General features: G+C 38.0%; 1 protein-coding gene across 4 annotated transcripts in view; it reads right to left on the bottom strand.

The window, feature by feature from the left end:
* Positions 1 to 310: 310 nt before the first annotated feature.
* Positions 311 to 21,879, bottom strand: part of LOC115260964 (pupal cuticle protein 27) — a 59,543-nt gene continuing 37,974 nt past the window's right edge. For all 4 annotated transcript variants that reach the window (XM_062845604.1, XM_062845605.1, XM_062845606.1 and 1 more), the window contains exons 3-4: positions 1,001 to 1,256; positions 311 to 925 (exon numbers count right to left, since the gene is read on the bottom strand). In XM_062845604.1, the coding sequence (XP_062701588.1) occupies positions 543 to 925; positions 1,001 to 1,256 (639 nt within the window). In that variant the 3' untranslated portion in view covers positions 311 to 542. The remainder of the gene's footprint in view (positions 926 to 1,000; positions 1,257 to 21,879) is intronic.

Here is a 21,879-nt window from a genome sequence, read left to right as displayed (position 1 = left end):
GAATGGCTCGTGCGTTTGGCTGCCGGGTTTTTGGTATTGTGACCACCAAACTCTTGATATAGTGACGACACCATATTGAGTTTAGAAGTGTAGAAGTAATGAAAATGCTTAACCCTTCAGCGCGCGCGCTGTTGTAAAAAGTACAATACTGCCAAAAAACCTCGCTTTTCTTATACAGCGCGAGCGCGGTGAAGTTTCGGCTGGTTGATGGCGCGCGTCCTGGAAGGTTAAGATATGTATGAATCAAATAAATGTAAAGCGTAAAACAAGAAGGTAAACTAAACTTGCATTTAAAATATACTAAAACACATTTTAAATAGTAAAAGTCGTTTTATTCTATCCTGATAAGGACGTACCCTGAAAACTCATCTCGGCTTGTAGAGAAACTTATGTGTACCGCGAAATTATAAAAAGTAAACGATACTCTTGTGACTGCCACAATTGATAAGCTATACAAGTAAAGCGCTTGGCATACACGGTAAAATGACTTAGGGACACACGCTCATTCACTCACGAACAAATGATGATGGCTCGGTTGTTATCTAACCGGTGTAGCTGAGCGAATACGACCCGGTGTTGATGTCCACCCTGGCGTTCGGATGCCAGTATTCGGAACGCTGCTGCTGTGGCGCTTGGTAGTACTGTGGCTGTGGCTGGAATCGGTGCTGTGGCTGCTGATAGACTGGAGCAGCTGGAGCTGGCGCGGGAGTCACGTTGTTCTGGTAGTACTGCTGTGGTGCAGGATTATACTGAACCGGTGCTGGACGGGGCTGGTAAGCTGGGGATGGTGGTTTGGAGTTGTACCGTGCATCCTTGTAGTAGACGCTGGGGTCTTCACGGTACTGACCATCGTCTTCTTCGTTCGGTCCCAGAGGTGGGTAGTTGGTGTTGGTCAGAGTTGGTGGTGGAACGTTGATGTCGGTACCTAAAAAACGAAAAGAAATAGTTAGAAGAAAGATTGTCAGGATAACATATTTATCATCATGTCCAGTCCACCTACCAGCAGGTTCAAATCCTCGTTTACTGGCACCATATTCAATCTCACGTAGCTTTCCGCTGTCATCTACATAACCGTATTTACCCTGCACCTCGCCGGTTGGATATTTGGTTTCGATTTTGAACGACCCGTCCGCCGCCTCGTAGCCATAGCTGTAGCTGCCGTCCTCATTGTGTCGGTTGATCTGCTTCAGGATGGGCACCGGCGTGGTGTAATCCCTCTGTGCTGCGATGACTGTCACAAGTGCGGACAATATGAGCTGTTGGATTGTTGAAGAGCAGGGAGAACGAGAAAAACAACCAGGATTAGGAAAGCTTTCAATTAAGTCGACAACTATTTGACTTGGGGTGCCGTGATATTCTTCCTCCGCGACGCCGACTCTCGGTTTCGAGAGAAGTGTTTGCTTTTAATTTAGTGTCCCGGCAAAGTATCCCTCCAGATGACAGGTAAGTGGGACTAACTGTTGGCAAAGTTAAGTACCTCCAGGAATAAATTAAGCATTTCGTTCGGGTACCCAAACACCAATCCTTTTCGTTACAATTTGCGCATTGTTGCCCTCGAAATTGTGATGGTGGTCACGTTCACAGCAGCCTAGGGAAACGAAAATCATTTGCCTTCGATCTAAATGAGTGCACACAGGTGCGGGTGTTATTGGAATTTGAAATGGGATGCTGTTTAAGCGAATACACGGTGTTTTTTTTTTTCAACAGGAAATCCCAAGCGCCCCTCTAGGATTGGTAAAATCTGAAGTCCATGTACATACACCATGAATTTGCATTTTAATGAACGAAATTAACATATTTGCGATTCATTCGCAACAAGCACTTCCGATTTTCGACACGTGTGAAAAGCGATATCCCTAATGAAAACGGACTCGACGGGGAGATTTCTCGGTGAGAGGTTATTTTTTCAGCACGTTAATAGACCGGGATCTAGTACATTGTTTCCTTGAAATCATGTTCGCTCAACATATTCATTAAAAAATGCATTATGAAGAGGCTTAACAAATTGATACAACCAAGCAATACGATAGAGTGGCTATACGTACTAGTTTGTGATTACGTATCGTATCTATCAGTGAAGTCATGTTTGGTTAGACTAAAGGACACATTCACTAGCGATTCTTTTAACCCTTTGAAGCCGGAATTTTTCCAAGCGTTATTATGGATTTTTTTCTACGTTTTTCTGTAGTTTTGGTGGTCAATAGAATTAAAAACGGTACAATATTATGCAGAATATTTTTTCTGGATATCTTAGGTCATCCAAACTATTCTTGAGTTAAGATCCTAAAGTCTACGGGTGTAACATAACTTCTTTCATTATAAAAAGCTACGGTTTGTAATCTACCATGTCCAGTAAGTCTTCTGAAAATTCAATAGACAATATCAGATCAATCGGGATATCCTAGGTCATCCAAATTGTTCATGAGGTAAGATCCTAAAGTCTACGTGTGTAACGGTAACTTCTTCCATTATACAAAGCTACGATTTGTAATTTATCATGCCCAGTAAGTCTTCTGATAACTCAATAGACAGTATCAGATCAGTCGGGATATCCTAAATTATCCACTATTCTATAAACTATTCTTGAGCTTAAATCCTAAAGTCTACGGGTGTAACGGTAATTTCTTTTATTATACAAAGCGATGATTTGTAATCTATCATGTACAGTAAGTCTTCTGGAAGGTTAATAGACAATATCAGATCAGCCGAGATATCCTAAGCCGTCCAAACTGTTTTTGAGTTTAGATCCTAAAGTCTACGGGTGTGAGGGTAATATCTTTCATTAAAAGCTGTGATTTGTAATCTATCATGTACAGTGAGTCTTCTGCAAGGGGGAGGTCACATCAGTAATATTGGGATTAATACGGGTTGATATGAAATGATAAAGTATTAATTTGTTAATATTAGTTGTAGTCATCAAGCAAGCCGTGGCTTTTGATGTACGAACAAATTTGAAGTTTCATGGTAAACAACGGTCATGGAATCAGATAAAGTAAGTCTTCTTTTCTTTTTTTTTTCAAGTAGCACGTAACATTGTCATTTTTTTTCTTTATTTTAGGATATAAACGAAGTCAACGAAATCGACGTACGGAATGAGATGGAGGAGGTAGTGGAAACTGTCACAAACCGTACAGAAATAAATGAAGAAGTTTTTGATGCCGATACTATTTTCCCCACCACAGTTGGGAACAAACATACCTTCAAAATAGCCGATTCATCTGGAGCAATAAAAATCATCAAAAAGTCAACACTTATTTGGATGATGACGGAAGGGCAATATCGTTTATCTTCCGATAGAATTAGAAGATTTGCTCAGCGAGAACGGAGCCATTGAATTTTAATAAAAATCATTGATTTGTTTAATTAAAAACATGTGTCTTATTCGAAATAATCGTTTGGCTTAAAATTGATTTACTTCGGAACCGAGCGAATAAACTAAAGGATTACTATTCTAATTATCACCAGTTAAATGCAACTCGAGGCTGGCTTGTATTTGTAGAAGAAACTCGGAATGCCACTTCCAGCAATACATAGTTATCTGGTGATGTTTTTTTTTTCACTGAAGTCCTGTTTCAGTGGTGGTCATTCGCTTCACTTTATTGAAAAGGCCAGAGTTGAGTTCTTCTTGTGCGCATGGCGTAGCTCTGATTGAAAATAGGAATATACCTTGCTTACAACATGGTAGTTTAGACTAAGCCCTAGTCGCGCATTGGGGTAATTATGACCCCTAAACGTACACTAGGTCAGCGAGGTGCGCGGAAGCTAATGACCGAAGAACGTTAAATTCGTACATGTGGTCAAGATAATTAGCTCCATATGTTCAGTTTTCCGAGGGCGATCATATTATATCTCATTAGGTAGTTCGTTTACCCATCGAACAATATAGTAAACAATATAGGTACAGATAACACATCGAGCGCAATAATCGATATGCCTCTTGATATGCCTCCATTAATTTTCATAAAATAGATAATATTCTCATTAAAATGGATTATAAATTTACTATTAGCATATCCCTTCCAAAATTATAGAAATCGTATGCCATTGTACCGATCTACAGCTACTCAATATTTAAACGAATTACAATTCGAAACAATGTAATAATAATTATCCCCAACTTTTTTATGTTTCCAAAACACTGAATTCCTAATCTAGCTAACGTGAAAGCACAGACAAACAGACGTAACACTCTGATAATTCCCATCGTACACCGATTTAACGGTCTATTTGAAAATCTGATAGTTGGCCAACTGACCACCCGTAGCGCTTGCATCGTTTTTGTTCGAGTTTGACGTTTGCCCACTACCGTCACCTAGTTGATAGTCGGCCAAACTCAGTCCTTTTAGCATTGGGCGAATATGTTTCTGTGACTATAATTTGAATCGAAAAATGTTCGAAGTGTTACGTCTGTTTGTCTGTGGTGAAAGTGTCAATTACAAAGGATGCGAAAATCAATGCCCACCTGATGATATTTTTGATAAAAGGTTTAATATTTTTGATATTTATCATAATATTGATACCAGATCAGGCTGTCCTCCCCCTTGGTCTTCTGAAAGTAACAGTGGTTGTTTTTAGGAACTAAGCTTTATATCAGTAAGGAAGCCCATATCCCAAAAATATATAACAACGCTTATTGTTTCTCTAACTGCTTTGGTAAGTACAGTGCATTATGTAACACTACTTAACGTAGCGGCAAAAGCTATTATCACAAGTGTAGACCTGAAACTATGGTCTTCGAAGTAGTGTTGTTGATCTGGAATATCCCAAAACTATCTTGAAATGACTCATGATATGCCAGTGGGATTACAGATTACAGTCTAAAGTTCATTTTGAGAATATACTTCAGGATAGTTTGCACGACCCTCAATGTCCCATAGGTTTATAAAAATATATAGCAGACATTAGGTTGGTCCAGTCACCGCAACTAATTATGAAACGGTACTCAGTATGTCAGAGGTAGTTGATGTTATGAAAGTAGACCGGAAGTTCTGAACTCAAAGATAGTTTGGCTGACCGGGAACATTTCCGTAGTATCTCTAAATGACATTTGAGATTTCAAGAGCTTCACGGATTTAAGCAGATGATGCTATGGTTTTATTTATGGTGAAAACACATAGAGTTTTGCTTGTAGATTTGAAGTACTTAATTGTAGAACAGTTTGGCCAACCCTGAATGTACCAAAGGTATATAGTTAAAAAATAGATTTAAAATTGGTCCAGTAACCACGGATAAATATGCAACGTTGCTCAGTATAGCAGATATGGCTGCTGTTACGAGTGTAGATCTGAAGCCCTGAACTCCAAGGTAGTTTGGCTGACCTAGAATATCCCTGTAGTGTCTCTAAACGACATTTTGAGATTTCAAGAGCTTCGCGGATCCCAACAGATTATGCAATACTATTTTATATGGTGAAAACTCTTAAAGTTATTCTTGTAGATTTTAAGAACTTCATCATAGAATAGGGTCGTCCATTGAATGTCCCAAAGGTTTACAATAAGCTAGTAGACTTCAGATGGCTCCAGTAATTGCGGCTGATTATGCAACGTTACTCAGTATAAAAGATATGGCTACTGTTCTAAACTTCAAGGTAGTCTGGCTGACCTGGAATATCCCTACAGTGTCTACAAATGACATTGTAGGTGTCAAGAGCTTCACGGTTCCCAGTAGGTTCTTGTAGATTTGAATGACTTCACTATAGGACAGTTTGGAACACCTAGAAAATCCCAGAATATCAAACACCTTTTGATATTCTTGACGAAGTGTTTATGAATACATATAAACGTAACCCATATCCAAATTCAGAGTTTAAAACACCTGGTATGTCAATTATTTCATTTTTCCAAGTTCCATGCTGTTCAGGATGTTCTAGGTTATCAATGAAGTCCCAAATACAAATGTTTTCTTTGCATTTCGATGGGGATTCTTAGTGGGATACTTTTTGGGTTTTATAAGGGATTCATCTGAGATTTTTTCATTATTCTTCCTGTGATTTTCATTGGATTTTATCTACAGATTATTTCCAGAGTTCCACAAAGTGAATCCTGATTTATGTAACGACCAATCCCTCCCAACTAGCAAAAACTCCTTCCCGTGACAGCTGTGGAGGGCACAGTATTATACACTCCCGTTCAAAAGTTTGGGGTCACCCCCTCAAAAACATGTCATTTTTTTAGGCCCATATCTCCGTCAATTTGCGTCCGATTTCAAAACCCTAGGTTTCATTCAAAAGATAATAAGTCAAAGAAACTTTGAACATGATTTAAAAGAAACTTTTTCAAAAAATTTTGTATGGAAACTTAACCCAAAGTTGCCAAATTTTCTAAAAAATGAGTATAAACTTACGGCAGTGTCACTGGAAATTGGGTCGACCAAATTTTAAGATGAGAGCGGTCTTATGACCCATTTTCTATTAGCTTTCAACTGCTTTTTACAGAACTTAGCTAAAAAATCTAGAAAAAAAGTTATTAAGTAAATTAATCCTTGATGTCATCGACCAAAAGTTTGGGGTCACCCCTCAATATGATGTATCGGCCAAAAGTTTGGGGTCACTATCGTAAAACATGGAGAAGTGATTTGTTGATATCTTTGTCATCTTTCATTCAATTTTAATTCTTCTTGGCTTATTTGAAACAAAATGAATGATACTTACTGCATAGACATTGAACCACACATATTTGTTGAAATTTACATACTAAAACTTAACGTAAAGTTGCCTCATTTTTTGAAGCGTGGTAAAATGTGCTAACTTTACATAACATTTTTATATACAAAAATCGTTAAATACGTTAAGTTGAAGACATCAAACGTACATATAGTTAATTATCTTTGAAATGAGCCAAAAATAATTAAAATTGAACTATAGATGACGAAGATATCACCAAACTACTTTTCCATGTTTTACGAAAGTGACCCCAAACTTTTGGCCGATACATCATATTGAGGGGTGACCCCAAACTTTTGGTCGATGACATCAAGGATTAATTTACTTTATAACTTTTTTTCTAGATTTTTTAGCTAAGTTCTGTAAAAAGCAGTTGAAAGCTAATAGAAAATGGGTCATATTACCGCTCTCATCTTAAAATTTGGTCGACCCAATTTCCAGCGACACTGCCTTAAGTTTATATTCATTTTTTAGAAAATTTGGCAACTTTGGGTTAAGTTTACATACAAATTTTTTTGAAAAAGTTTCTTTTAAATCATGTTCAAAGTTTCTTTGACTTATTATCTTTTGAATGAAACCTAGGGTTTTGAAATCGGACGCAAATTGGCGGAGATATGGGCCTAAAAAAATGACATGTTTTTGAGGGGGTGACCCCAAACTTTTGAACGGGAGTGTATACAACCTCTAGTAGCAATGGTTGTCCAACTCACATTTCTTCCCTTCCACGGTTGACCGTAACGACGTGGCCGGTGCCGTCATTGACCTATTAATATTTGAGTTCTCGGAACGTGTACATTGAAGAAGGTGTGCTAATCCCAAGCCCCATCTATTGGTTCTCTGTGCAATTCCGCTAGAACTAGTCAATCACGGAGTAGCAACTACGAAGTGTACGGTCACCAATGCTCATGCTCATGCTCAGATTATTCCCAGAATTCCACTAAGGATTCATTGACTATTTTCCTTTCACGTTATCTAATTCTTCAATATGGTGACGACCATAATTAGCGGAAATACAACGAAAGCAAGTTTACTTTCATGACGACCACAATAAACCTAGCAGTGCCAGTGTCATAGTATCTGTTTTTCCACCAACAGATGTCGTTACTTATCGATCGGATCAATCCGTGGAGAGTTTGAACAGTTTCTGTGGTAATAATCAATTCTAGAAGGATTAAATATATCGAAGAGTTTTGTTTAGTCTCTAGTCTTATAATTATCTTCAAGTATACTATCCATCTTCAAGTATACTATTACACATTTCATCAATGGTCCATAAAAGAAGTCATAAATCTGCGAGTTTTAATTATTGTTGTATTTAATTAAACCCTAATAAAATTCAAACAAAACCAATCAGCAATGGAATTGTTACTTGGGTAGGATTTAAGGAATAACCACGAACAATTTCTCTGGAGAGCACTCCAGAAACTCTTTCCAAGATATCTCCTAAAATTCCGAGCAAAATTCCTCCATGATTTCTTCTCTAGTTTACTCCGAGAATTCGTCTGGTGACTCCCACAGGAATTCCTCCCAAGATTCTAAGGATTTTCCTAGCATTCTTCCTGTGACTTCAGCAGAGATTTCTTTCGAAATTCATGTCTCCCATTCCCACGGATTCATTATGCAATTTCTTTAGAGAATATTCTACAAATTCCACTAGAGATTCTCCTGGAGATTCAACAGATTTCAGAACTCCTCTAGAGATTTCTCCCGAGATTCCAACAGAGACCTCTTCTCTAAAGATCCCTTAAAGAGCTCCTTCTGAGATTTCTAAATGTTTTTTTTTTTGGGATTCCAATAATGGTTTCTTTTGTGATTATTCCACCGATTTTTCCCGGGAATCATTCCGCGATCTTTTAAGTGATTCTTCCACGGATATCTCCTGTGATGTTTGTAGTTTTTTTTTTCAGTATCCCTCAAAATATTTGTATTGCGATTCTCTTAGTAATTTTTAGTAGCAGTAGGCGTGTAGAATTTGTGTGTAACACTGGTCAACAGTGGATCACGCACTTTGACCACTTGTTCCATTTCTGATGGATTTTGGCCCGCTGATTCCGAATCTGACTTCGGAATTGCTGTAACACGTACAGTTTTTGAGAAAAATAGGGTTTTTTTTCACAAAATTTCATATTTTCATAAAAAATAAACTTTTGTCATTATATTATTTGTTTTTATTTGTTCATCTCAACCATTATTAATATTCGATAGATTTTAATCCACTGATTTAGAATCTGACCTTAGAATTTCAGTAACACGTACAGTTTTTGAGAAAAATGGGGTTTTATTCATAAAATTTCATATTTTCAGAGAAAATAAAATTACTGTCTTCTTAAATTTGAAGTTTTTATCTACTCATCTTAACCAATATTTTTTATTAAATAGATATTGATCCACTAATTCGTAATCTGACCTAAGAGTTTCTGTAACACGTAAATGTTGTCTTTATAGTTTTATTTTTTTTATCTGCTCATCTTAACCAATATTCATATGCAATAGTTTCTCGTATACTGATTCGGAATCTGACTTCAGAATTCTGAAACGCATACAGTTTTTGAGCAAAATAGGGTTTTGTTCACAAAATTTTATTTTTTCCTAAAAAAATGAAATATTGTCTTCATAATTTAAATGTTTCTCTGCTCATCATATACAATAATTACTTTTAATGGATTTTGATCCATTGATTCGTAATCTGACATAAGAATTTGAGTAAAATGTATTTTTTTTAGAAAAATTGGGTATAATTCACAAATTTTCATATTTTCATATAAAGTGAAATATTGTTTTTATATTTTTTCTTATTGTCCGCTTATCATGAACAATATTTATATTTAATGGTTTTTGAGTCACTGATTCGTAATCTGACATAAGAATTTGTGTACACGTAAACTTTCTAAGAAAAATAGGGTTTTATTCACAAAATTTCATATTTTCAAAGAAAATAAAATCTTGTCTTTATCATTTTAAATAACTGATTCAGAATGTGACTTAAGAATTTGTGTAACACGTACAATTTTTGAGAAAAATGGAATTTCATTTAAAAAATTTCATAGAAAATTAACTATTGTCTTTATAATTTTTATCTGCTAATCTTAAACAATATTTACATTATTATATTTACATTTTTATTTACTGATTCGGAAACTAACCTAAGAATTTTTGTAACACGTTCAATTTTTGAGAAAAATGGGGTTTAATTCGCAAATTTTTATATTTTCATAAAAATAAAATACTATGTTGTTAATATCATTTTTTTTATCTACTAACTATAACCAAACGATCAAACGATTTTGATTCACTGATTCGGAATCTGACCTAAGATTTTGTGTAACACGTACAGTTTTTTAACTGAGTTCACGAATTAGCACGGTACGTATCCCCGATTTTTTTTTTTCATGAGAATGTGAAATTTGGTTGAGTAAACCCAACTTGAAAAAAAAAATGAATCTGTTACAGCAATTCTAAGGTAAGAATAAGGAATAAATTAAAACAAAAGTAATATTTTTTTCTATGAAAATACTTAATTTTATGAATAAAATCCTATTTTTCTCAAACATTTTAAATGTTACAGAAATTTTTAGGTCAGTTTCCGAATCAGTGGACCAAAATCTATTAAGTATAAATATTGGTTAAGATGAGTAGATAAAAAAAATAAAATTATGGAGACCATATTTTATTTTCTTTAAAAATAAGAAATTTTGTAAATAAAACCCCATTGTTCTCAAAACCTCTACGTGTTACTGAAATTCTTAGGTCAGATTTTGTATCAGGGCACAGATCCACTGCAGTGGATCAAAATCTTTTGAATATAGATATTAGCTAGCAGATAAAAAAAATTAAAATTATAAAATCAATATTTTATTTCACAAAATTTCACGTGTTACAGAAGTTCTAAGGTTAGTTTCCGAATCGGTGGATGACAATCTATTAAATATAAATATGGATTGAGATGAGCAGATAAAAAAATTAAAATTATCAAGACAATAGTTTATTTCCTACGAAAATTTGAATTTCATAAATAAAGCTCCATTTTTTTTTCAAAAATTTCACGTGTTACTGAAATTTTTTGTTCAGATTCTGAATCAGAGGAATAAAATATATTGACAATAAATATTGGTTACGATCAGCAGATAAAATGAAATAAAATTTAAAAGACACTATTTTATTTTCCATGGAAAATATGAAATATGATGAATAAAACCATATTTTCTCAAAAATTTTACGTGTTACTGAAATTTTTAGGTCAGATTCTATATCAGTGGATCAAAATCTATTGAATATAATTATTGGTTATGATGAGCAGATGAAAAATTTAAAATTATAAAGACAAGATTTTGTTTTGTATGAAAATATGAAATTTTATGAATAAAATCCTATTTTTCTCGAAAACTGTACGTGTTACAGGAATTCTGAAGTCAGATTCGAAATCAGCGGGCCAAATTCCATTAGAAATGGAACAAATGGTCAAAGTGCGTGAAAAAAGTTTCAATTTTGTCGACTAGTGTAACTCACAGCCATGCTTAAACCCATCACAGTGGGCGTAGTATTGTATAGATTTTAAATGAAATATTCATTCCTAGCTTAACCACACAGCAAGATACGTAACACTTAGAACATGCTAAACGTACTGTGATTGGCCGGGCCACAACTAGGTGGCGGTAGGGGGCAAACGTCAAATAGGAGCGAAAACGATGCCAGCGCTGCGAATGGTTAATCGACCACCTACTGAATATTTGAATCATCCGTTAAATAGGTGATCGATGGGATGATCAGAATGAGACGTCTGTATCTCTGTGGTTTAACCGTCAACCGAAAGTGCAGTTTCTTTCTAGGGCGCTTCCTTAAAGGTTATGGGCCCAGTGAAAATGCACCCTCAAAGAAAACCAAATGTAGCTCAAATTTCGTCAACGCTACCGTGTATCTAACGTTTGGCTGGTCGTGAAAACTTGGCCACGTGAAAATTTGTAATGGAGACAGTTTGGTAACTCGGAGACCTTAGGGGAGCTGTGAAGCCGATTGCCAACCCTGGTGGAACAATCCCGGCGGTGGAAGAATTTCTGTTCATAGGATGATAAGTTCATTGAACGGGTTTCTCGAAGGACCAGGCAAGTTACACACAGTTGCTACTAATTTTTTGAGCACTGTGTTTGGGTTTGAAACACTTATGCAACTTTTATTCAACTTTTGCCTAAAACGAAGCATCATTGTTTGAATAACTTTTGGATTACAACCACAATTTAGCACTTCCTCCACAGATAAAGCGCTTGTAATCCCAAATTGGTTTACACAAGAAACAAAAAAAGAGGTGCAACAACAAAAACCGTCGATAAAACAAAGCCGAAGCAATCCGATTAAATTTGCTTCGTAATATGAACTTTTTCATCACTTTTTTCGCCGCCACCGCGCCTTCACGACTCGGTAGGCAGGAAATGTGTCAACATCAATCATCGTTCATTTCTCCAAACGTGATCCGTATTTCATTTAGGAAGGGAGTATTCTGCCTTTTACCGCACAGAACACGATTGCGGCTCTACCTACGCTGAGCTGAGCTGGCAAATTATTTTCCCGTCAAGATTTCTGCACACGGGAAACACTCAACTTCCGGAGAACTCATCAGGATGACGTACACATTTATAGGCGAATTGTATTTACCCGAGGCGAACACCGTTTTAAATCAAATATAATTGCAAATATGATTTCCACTGTTCCACCCTTCGTGTGATATTATTGAGAAGAGGATAAATACGAAACGCTACGAATGTTTCATTTCAACCCGAAGCCAGACTATGATTGTAAATAGATTATTGATATATAGGATCGCTAATGCTGCCTAAGCAGAGAATAATTAGAAGGTATCCATTTAAATGCTCTTTCTTGAATTTCCACAATCGGGATGCAATTAGTGAATTTAGAAGTGCTTATTAGTGAAAATATGCTCAATATTGATGACGTCATGTTGTTCATTTTTATAATCAAATTTATCCACATGACAATTTTCCACAAACTCTTAGCTGATCCAGCTTTAAGAATTTCAATTCAATTCAAATGCTACAAATCCAAAACGACAACGCATTTTTCGCTTTCCTTCTAATTAAGCACAATAAACAGCCTCGAAAGAAAAGAACCATTATGTTTTCAGCACGCACACCGTTTTATAATTAGTTAGGTTTTTGGGCTTTTCATGCTATGCTGAGATGAAAGGAATCCCACCCAGCACACAGGTGCAGGGAAAAAAGGACCCGGCTAAGGTTAACGTCACGCATTATTTCACGCGCGATAGGGCCGAAATGCGTGGAATGGATAATTCCCGACAGTTGGGTTCGCAATGACTTGGAAGAATCTGAATGACTATCACACTGAATACCTTAGATCGAATGCCACTCCCGACAAACTCTCAAAATGAGAGTTCTTCCTTTGGAAAGGAAGTAGCCTAGGGCTAAAAATCTCGTTAATACAGATTTAAAAAAAAAAAAGAAAAGCTTCATTCAAAGCTATGTTTTGACTCGTAAGATGTCAAAATCAATGAACATCAGAGTTTGGAAGTTGTTCTCCTGGAGGAGGGGATCATTCGCAACCTACCAGCATTGTATTCACCGACTAAGTAATCCATTAGTATCCTCAGTCTGTTGAGCAGTAAACAAGAAAGATAACCCCTCTGTAAATAACAAAATCCTGTACAGTCGGGTCTTTTATAAGATGCTGCCCCCACTTTTACCAACCCTCATTTCTCAGCTGCCTTGCACGAAAGAATCAGTAGTTGCAAGATATCTGAGTAATCGCTGTGGGAGTTAACTGAGTGGCAGACTTCTTTGTTGACGGAGCAGGCACGAACGAGTCTTCAATGGATGCTGGAACATGGAGTATTCCTCGAACAGCAGTTGGAAGAGAGCCACGGGAAGGAACTAGAGAATAGAAGGTGGACCATAGAGGCAATATAGAATACCTTCAACGAACAGTCCGTCGCCAATGTCTGAGCCTGGCTGGAAAAAATACTCAGTGAGGTGGAGAATCTGTCTGAAGCTCCAAGTTAATAACTGTGGAAGATGAGAAGCAGTTTTTTTTCCCAGTGATGACGTTACGCCAAGAAGAGAGGAAGGATCAGCAGCCTCAGATGCACTATCACTACGGATTGTAAGCAGATGCGATCGGGACGAGGAGAGCGTAGTAGGGACAAAAGCTTCCTTAACACTCACGCTGCTAGTGAGTCAACCGCGAAGCAGAATGAACCAGAAGAAGTACCGGAAACGTTAGGAGTCAAGGAGGTGCTGTGTTTGGCATATACCGGGCGTATCCACAAATTGAAAGATTGCTCAACGTTTCAAGATGGGCTAAAGACAGCCACTGAAAAACTGGAAAACCATCGTTCACCACCTGTAGCGACGTCCCTGCAAGGACAAAGTTGTTTACGTTTTTTAGTTATTACCCTCCGGCGCTCAAAATCATCCGCTTGTGGCCAAGGGAGGTCAGAGGACAACGAAGATCAGCAATAATTCTGGAGCGTCGTCGAACATGCATTTCTGTACTAAGGAGTGTACATTGTTTCGCATCCTTCCGTCTAGCTTTTTTGGATGCGAAAACAAGTGGAAACGTTTGCGTTTTTTGGACGACGGGTTTGATATGACGATTGTGGATCGATAACACATCCCTGATGGCGAATCACTCCCTCTTTGCTTAACGTGGACTAGAAATGCAAGAACCAAAGTTCCAACGAAGTCACCTGAAGATTTCAGGCAAAGGCAAATACGAGCGGTTTAGTATGAACGATGCAGGAGAAAACGCATTGATCCTCATGCTACACATTTGGGAGTACTGGCGAGAGTGTCAAGGGGATCAAGATTATCATGATCTTTTAAGAGACATTTAACGATAGATAGCGTCAGGGTTTCGGCGGACAAGAGACCTCAGCGCGTATATAAAGAGCAACTATTGTAGCCGGCTCGGGTGGCTAAGCCTACGATCTACCAGTATGTTCGGAATTGTATTGAACAAGTAGCTTAAGCGCCACCTCCTAAGAGAACCACACATCGTCTATGTCCCCGACAAAACTCAAGCCTTAGGGCGAGTTCATTTTGTAGATCAACAGACCGAACGTGCTAGCAGATATTCAGATTCAATTAGTACTCAGAACGCCACTCCTAAAAAACCTGATTAGAAATACAGAGCTCGAATTCCTATCAGAACGAAAGCGCGTGGTCGACCAATTCTCATTAAAGGCCACCCAAGTAGCCAAAAGTTCTGCTTCCCATGGCATATTGTACTTTCAAGTTCCACGAAGTTCAGATAAAGTTTCTAATAGAACTTTATGGCTGCTTAATAGGCTGATGAAGAGATTTGCTGGAATTTCGCCACGTGCAGCGGAGATAATTTTTGAAAGGAAAAAAGACAACTGAGGGGCCCAGAATCAAAGGGGTGTAAGTGACCATTTTGTCAATTTTGAACTGAGCATATCAAAAAATTCTTCATATTTCAAGCTTTCAGGAACTTCTTTAAGATTATTTTTAAGATGATTAGAAAAATAACAATAAATCTTAGAAAATTGGGTCGATTTTTAAACTCCATACATTTTGTATGGGATGAAAAATTGGTGAAAAACTTTAAACCTCATTTACTCGAAAGTGGGGTTTTGTCACTTACACCCCTTTGCTTCTAACCCCCTCAACTCTAATTTTTTCATACACAGATCGAAAAAAGAATGTAAAATTCTGTGGCATATGGTGCACATAATTGGAGCGTGGGATATCATAGAAGTTTACATGACATATCATCTAAAAGTCACAAAAGATCATGTAAATTTCCATTATATGTCATGTAATTCAGCATGACTCTGAGTGTTTACATGACATATAACACAAATTTACATGATATATAATGTAAACCATCATAGCACTAAGTTTACATGACTAAAATGAAGTTTACATGACGCGTAAATATCAATATTTTTATCTGTGTAGGTTGTGTATGAATGTATCAACTTTCAACTGATGCAAAAATTTTGAAAATCGGTGGTTGCCATCATGATGAAACAAATGTTTTGGTATAAAAATCCAAGATGGCGGCCAAAATCGGCCCAACTGGCGACCCAACTTTTTATTATTGTATATTGTAGCTCTATCTATTCTCTTTTCAACAACAATTCGTTTCGAGGTGGTTTTCGGAGAAACTTTTGAGTTATAACGATTAAAATGAGCCACCATTTGACCAAAATCGAGGGGTCTGCAAAGATTGGTGTTAGGTACCTTACTTTATTAGCGAGGACTTTCAGAAAATCGCCACCTTGCACATTTTTGAAGACAAGATGTAAATAGTGGGCCGGTCTCAACGAGAATTACCCTTATAAGTCTTAGCGTGGAGAAATAATTGAGATAATCAACATGAAAGTAAGATAAACGCAAAATATGGCTCAACATTGTATGGAGTATTCTTTAAAAAATCAATATACAGTACAAAGCTTGTCGAGAGAGCTAGCTTTTCTAGATTTTTTAGTTAATTTCTGTATGAAGGAATTGAACAACAAAACCTAAAAAAAATCAATTGATGATATCACCATGATTCCTTAACACAATCAAGACAAAAACTTGTTGAGCATACGTGATTTTTCACTATGTTTGAATGTTATTTTAGAAGTTCTTATGTGACATTTTCTGAAAAGTACCTTAATAATCAAATTTCACTAAATAGTGTATCGTAAATAACTCTAAAACGGATAGAAAAAACCCCTTCGGCAAAGTTTTTCCTCATAAAATTTCCTATCTGTTTATGGAAATTGTTTTGAATTAGCATTAGGATGAGATACTTTTTATGACGGGTAAAATGCAAAGTATATCAAATATGACAAATACAGTAAATTCAAAAATTCAGTATCAAAAAGTTACCTGCAAAGCATGTCGTTTATTATTTTTCCCAAGTAGTTTGGACTTATATCAAGGGGTTGTCCATTAATTACGTATGGGTTTATGGGGGGAGGGAGGGTTTGAGAAATCTTACGCGCCATATAAAAATATTTGAGTTCTCATACAAAAAATCTTACAAGGTGGGCTTCGTGGCCGTGCGGCTAGAGGCGTCAGTCATCTGGACGTTTCGTAAGCCTCGGAGTGTGGGTTCGATTCCCGCTCCAGTCGGGGAAAACTTTTCGTCAAACGGAAAATTCTACACTGGGCCACTGGGTGTTATGTGTGTTGTCCGTTGTCATATGTTAGTGCTTGTTCAGTCTGTACAACCTCTGGTTGAAGACGGTGTAGTGTCTTTTTAAGAAAAAATGGCCATATTGTCAAAAATCTCGCCGGGGCGACCTCTAGGCGTCATTTTTAAGAGTTGCCGTCATACAAAAGATTGTTTCTAACACCCTTTTTTTTCTTCTAAACCATAGGGGGATAATCTGCTCAACAGACACCCTAACAGAAGATTAGGGTAGTGTGGGTCTGGCAGGCCGTCTTCTACAACAAAAGTAAAATCCAGGACTACTCTCTCCTCGTACCCACTAAACCATTCCTATGGTCGCCAAACCCTAACACCCTTAGCTATCATTTGCAGGTTAAGCCCCCGAGCTTTTTGACCATGTGCAATTTTGGGACACCCTGTGCATCCTCGACGATGGAAAACGACAAGAGTCAGGCCCGGGCACAGAAGTGGCGCCAAGGGGGGGTTTTTCCAATTTCGGCAAAAGGCGGAGGGGCGCCTAGTGTATGAAGCGTCGGTAATGGGGAGGGTTTAAGTCCCCAACCCCCCCCCCCTCCCCCCTTTTGCAAGGGCTTGACAAGAGTAAAAGATCAGTTCGGTGGTGTCCACGCGGGAAATCGTGGCAGAGCATCCGCCCAGCCAACAATTTGGTTGCTATATCGAAGTTGCAACTGTGTTATTCACGCATATATAGCATTGAAAAAATCGTATTCAATTCAGGATTAAGCCATATACGTACTAAAGTGGAGGCCATATAGAAGCTTTTTTCCGATTACTATGATGTTTTCCAACATTATGTACGATTTGAGTAAAAATATATAAACGATTTAACTGAGTTTCAAAATGAAAATATACGACACTGCAATATCATTCCAATTACGATTTAGCAGAACCATATACAACTCTAGCTCATGAAACTTAAAAAAATCTTATACATCGGGAATCGAACCTAGGTCTTTCGATTGAGAATGCATGCGTACCCATCTGAGCCATTTCATCGAGTTGAGAACACAGAGATTAAAGCAGAAAACATGATATGAAAAAGTTAAGAAATATATTTCATGCTTTGTAGATAGAATTCTCGTCAACACCACCAAATTGAAATGAGATAAATATATATAACCTTTTGTTCCAAGATCATTTCCGACTACAAACTTCAGTTACGACAAAGTGAAAACTACAAAAGCAAACATGTTTGATTCATTGAATCAATATACGAAGATGTCGATTATATTTGTGTTGTGTGCAACTCAAGTGCGATGCCATAGATTAATATGCATCATACTTATCGTCATATACGATTGTAACGATTTTAAACCCACCTTCAGGAATAAACTTTATGGCAGTGTGGTAAGCATCATGGCTTTTGAGCAAAAACCAAGAAATATCCGATTAGATTTAAATCTGTTATCGACATTTTTTATTACTTATCGAAACAAACATATTCGGAGAATCAAAATTAAATGCAAGTTATATACATTTTCTTGCTTCAGATTAGTTTATATGTAACAAATTACGGTCTCAAATCCCGTAATCGAATTTTAATTTTGTGCGAAGTTGAATGATGAAATAAGAGCGGTACCTTGGGTATATCTAGCAGCACTGGAGCTGGAGCAACGCAAGCACGAAAGTCGTTGGTGGTTGCGGCGGGCGGCGCCGTCAAAAATAAACAAGACGTCAATGTTTTTGTTTTCTTTTGCACGGTGGTCAGTGGTTCGAACAGTACGGACAGTTTTATTCATTCTATCGGTACCGGTAAAGTCATCGCGGGTGAATATCGATGGAATTCTAGTTCCCGGAAGCGGCCATCGCATGTCCGGAGAAAGCTGGTGATACCGTGGTTATTAGTGGAAGGTGGAGGAAGTGTGGGGGTGGCCGTGAATACTTGGCTGTTCTGTTGTGATTTATGTGATGTCGTCGAAGGTGATTGTAAGTGATGCTTTTCAAAGATTAAAGCACGGCAAATAAAATTCAGACCACTGGCACAGAATCTTTGTGTTTTTCTGCGGCAAAAGCGAAAGCAAGTTTTTAAATCCGTCCGAAACCGGGAAGCTTTCATGTGGTACTCAGTGCTCGTCAGTCGGTTTCTGCAGTGTAGTGGCTATCTGGCACAGTTTGAGATTCACGTTATCTTAGATCCTAGTGTTTACACCAGGAAATGTTCAACGCTTTTCGGAAGCTACCATCCTTGAATTCGGATGCAAATAAAATCAGGAGAATCATGAAAGTTGAAAGCTGCGAGCAGAGCTAAAATTGGCATCGAGGCGACCAAAACTGGCGTAACATATAGACCAAACGTAAGTAACATATAGATAAAAGAAGTAGGAAACTTTGAAGTAATACTTTGCATACATTAATTTACCAAGAATATTGATTTTTGTGATTTGTAGATTTTTTTTAATTGGTTGGTCTTGTACGATAGAGTAGTATTTCATGCGATAAAAATCTACGATTTGGTTTATTCTTTGTTATCATACATACGATGCTTACGGACGTGCTTATAACAATCGTAACTAATGCATATTTTACGATTCTTCTCCATTTTATCCGATTGCATTTAATCCCTTATTCGATTTGAAAAGAATGTGGAAAATGTAATCGTATTGGAAATTGACATACCATACAATACGATAGATTATAAACATTGGCAACATAAATAGATGTTCATATACGATTCCGATTGAAAACCTAAGTATATACGATTTGATTTGTATAGTGTTTTACGATATGTGGTTTGCTGGGCGGCCAAACCGCAGCGGATAAGCACCTTCACATTCGGCATCAAGTTAAAACGGAGCCCAAGGCCTCCTGACGTCCCCGCGGCGTTCCCCGTTGGCGCCCAAGTGCCCTGCGAATCAGAGGCTACAAAAGTCAACCACCACGTTCAGCGAGCCAAACTTTTCCTATCCGGCCACCTAACATCTGCACGGCCAAATGGCCGGTGAGTCAATTAGCAGGTTTTGCCACCCCGGGCGTTTAAACGAATGCACCAGAACGTCCGACGAGCACGGCCCTTCCCATCTGGAATTTTGCAACCGCGCCGCGAGTCCAACGTATTCGCCATCCGGTTTAGCAGTCACGTGCGGCTGCACGCCCTTGCCAGAACGTCCGGCGTGCTCATCCCTTCTTGCTGGGGTCACGCGATCGCACCTCAAGAGCCCCACGGGTCAAAAGCTGCGTCGGCCACCACGGGCTATCCGCAATCGTGTCGCAACGTCCAGCGAGTGTAACTGTTCCGGCTGGTGTCCTCGCGGTACCCGATGACCGCGCCCACGAGGCCAGAGTGCGAATCCGCAGATTTAGTCCCGTTATACGGCTGTCCCGGAGCGTTCGAGGGTACTCATCCCCGTCGCGCGCGGCGTTCCACCGTTGTGTCCAGGGGCCCTGCAGTGCCAAGCCTCCCTACTGGAGACTACATGAGGTCCCTCGTCCATATCCGAGAGCCTGAAGTGTCCAATGTACCTTGCCGGCAACCACGTGGCATGCGAGACAGGTCTTCTTGTAGGCCACTACGAGGCAGCTTAAGTCCGGGCTCGGTCGTTCCTTCGGTATAACCCAAGACGTTAACAACTCTCGATAGCCGTCCCTGGTTGGCACATCCAACTCAACCATCAAAGCAGACCTTCCCATCATGACACGATCGATCAAGGTGATGATGGATCGAGTGATGTGCGTTGTTCGAGTATCAGGGACACTCTAAAGTTCCTTTGAATCTCGCAAAGGGTAACGGCAAGGTGATGGTTTTTATGCTTCGGTGCTGTTTAACAGTGCTTTAGAGCACGGGTTCCCAACCGGTGGTCCGCGGGCCCCTGGGGAGCCGTGGAGCCAGCCTAGGGGGTCCGCGATGTTACCAAAAAAAATGGAAATTTTTATTCTATTTTGTACAAATTATACCAATTTTTAATTTTGTATACCGCCATCCCCAAAAGCCACAATTTGACGAACAAATTTTCAGTATAAAACGCCTTCAGAAGAAAAAAAATTTCGGCTGCGCTACTATTTTTCAGCTACGACTCAAATTGAATGTTCATGACATCATTTTTACGAAATGTGCGTGTCGAATAAAAAAAAGTATCATTGATCGTTGAAAATTCCTTCTACAGTAAATTTCTGGCTACGTCACTGTACCCAAAAAAACTCAGTTTCGTTCATTTTATTCATATTTTTTTCTAAAAAATTTCATTGGGCCGCAGAAGTTTTGACAATTCTTTAAGGGGGTCGCCACCTCAAAAAGGTTGGGAACCCCTGCTTTAGAGGGTGTAACACTAGTTTACAACATTTTTAAACTCATTAAGCTGATGATCAGTTTTGGTGTAGAATGCTCTGAGTTCGAAAACGTGAAGGAAAAAAATTACAGTAGAGCGGAAATTTTTTCGACTTTCCATACAAGGTTGATGATTTGAAATCGATTTTTGTTCTATTTTTAAGCAAAGACGCTCACTTCACAGATCTCATGCTTCGTAATCAATGCTCCGATTGAGCTGAATTTTTTACTGTAACTCGCTTACATATGAAATGTCAAATTAACGTTGAGAAAGAATTTTTAAATGGTTTTTTTCTTATTGAAAAAAAAATACATTTCTTCATATATTTTTGGAAATTTTTCTAAAATTTAAGGAGGTTGTCCCTAAAACTTGCCAATATCTTGAATTTCATCAATCTGACACAAAACCTGCATTCAGATGATCGAATGATTTACAGTGCGGACCCGATTTTGGCAGCCCCATTTTGCGACGAACTTTTTGTTCTCATTATCTAAAGCTCAAACTTTGACCAATTCATTTAAGATTATCATCAAACTACTGTTGAAAGGCAGATCATAGAGGGATAAAAAGTGTGAATATCTGTTTAGATTTTTTAGAGGAGCAAAAAATGTGTTCCGGAAAGGGGCTGACAAAATCGGGTCACTTATGTATATTCAGCTTTTAATTTATGGAAAAAGATTTAAAATTAGTTGATCAAAACGCAAGGTATTTGAATTTTGGTAAATTAAATTGAAAAATGAAATTTTCATATTTTAAAAAGTTGTAAAACTCGATATTGAGCTA

This window comes from Aedes albopictus, chromosome 1, assembly GCF_035046485.1.
Source record: "Aedes albopictus strain Foshan chromosome 1, AalbF5, whole genome shotgun sequence".
Lineage (NCBI taxonomy): Eukaryota > Metazoa > Arthropoda > Insecta > Diptera > Culicidae > Aedes > Aedes albopictus.
This window is presented reverse-complemented; position numbering and strand designations above follow the sequence as displayed.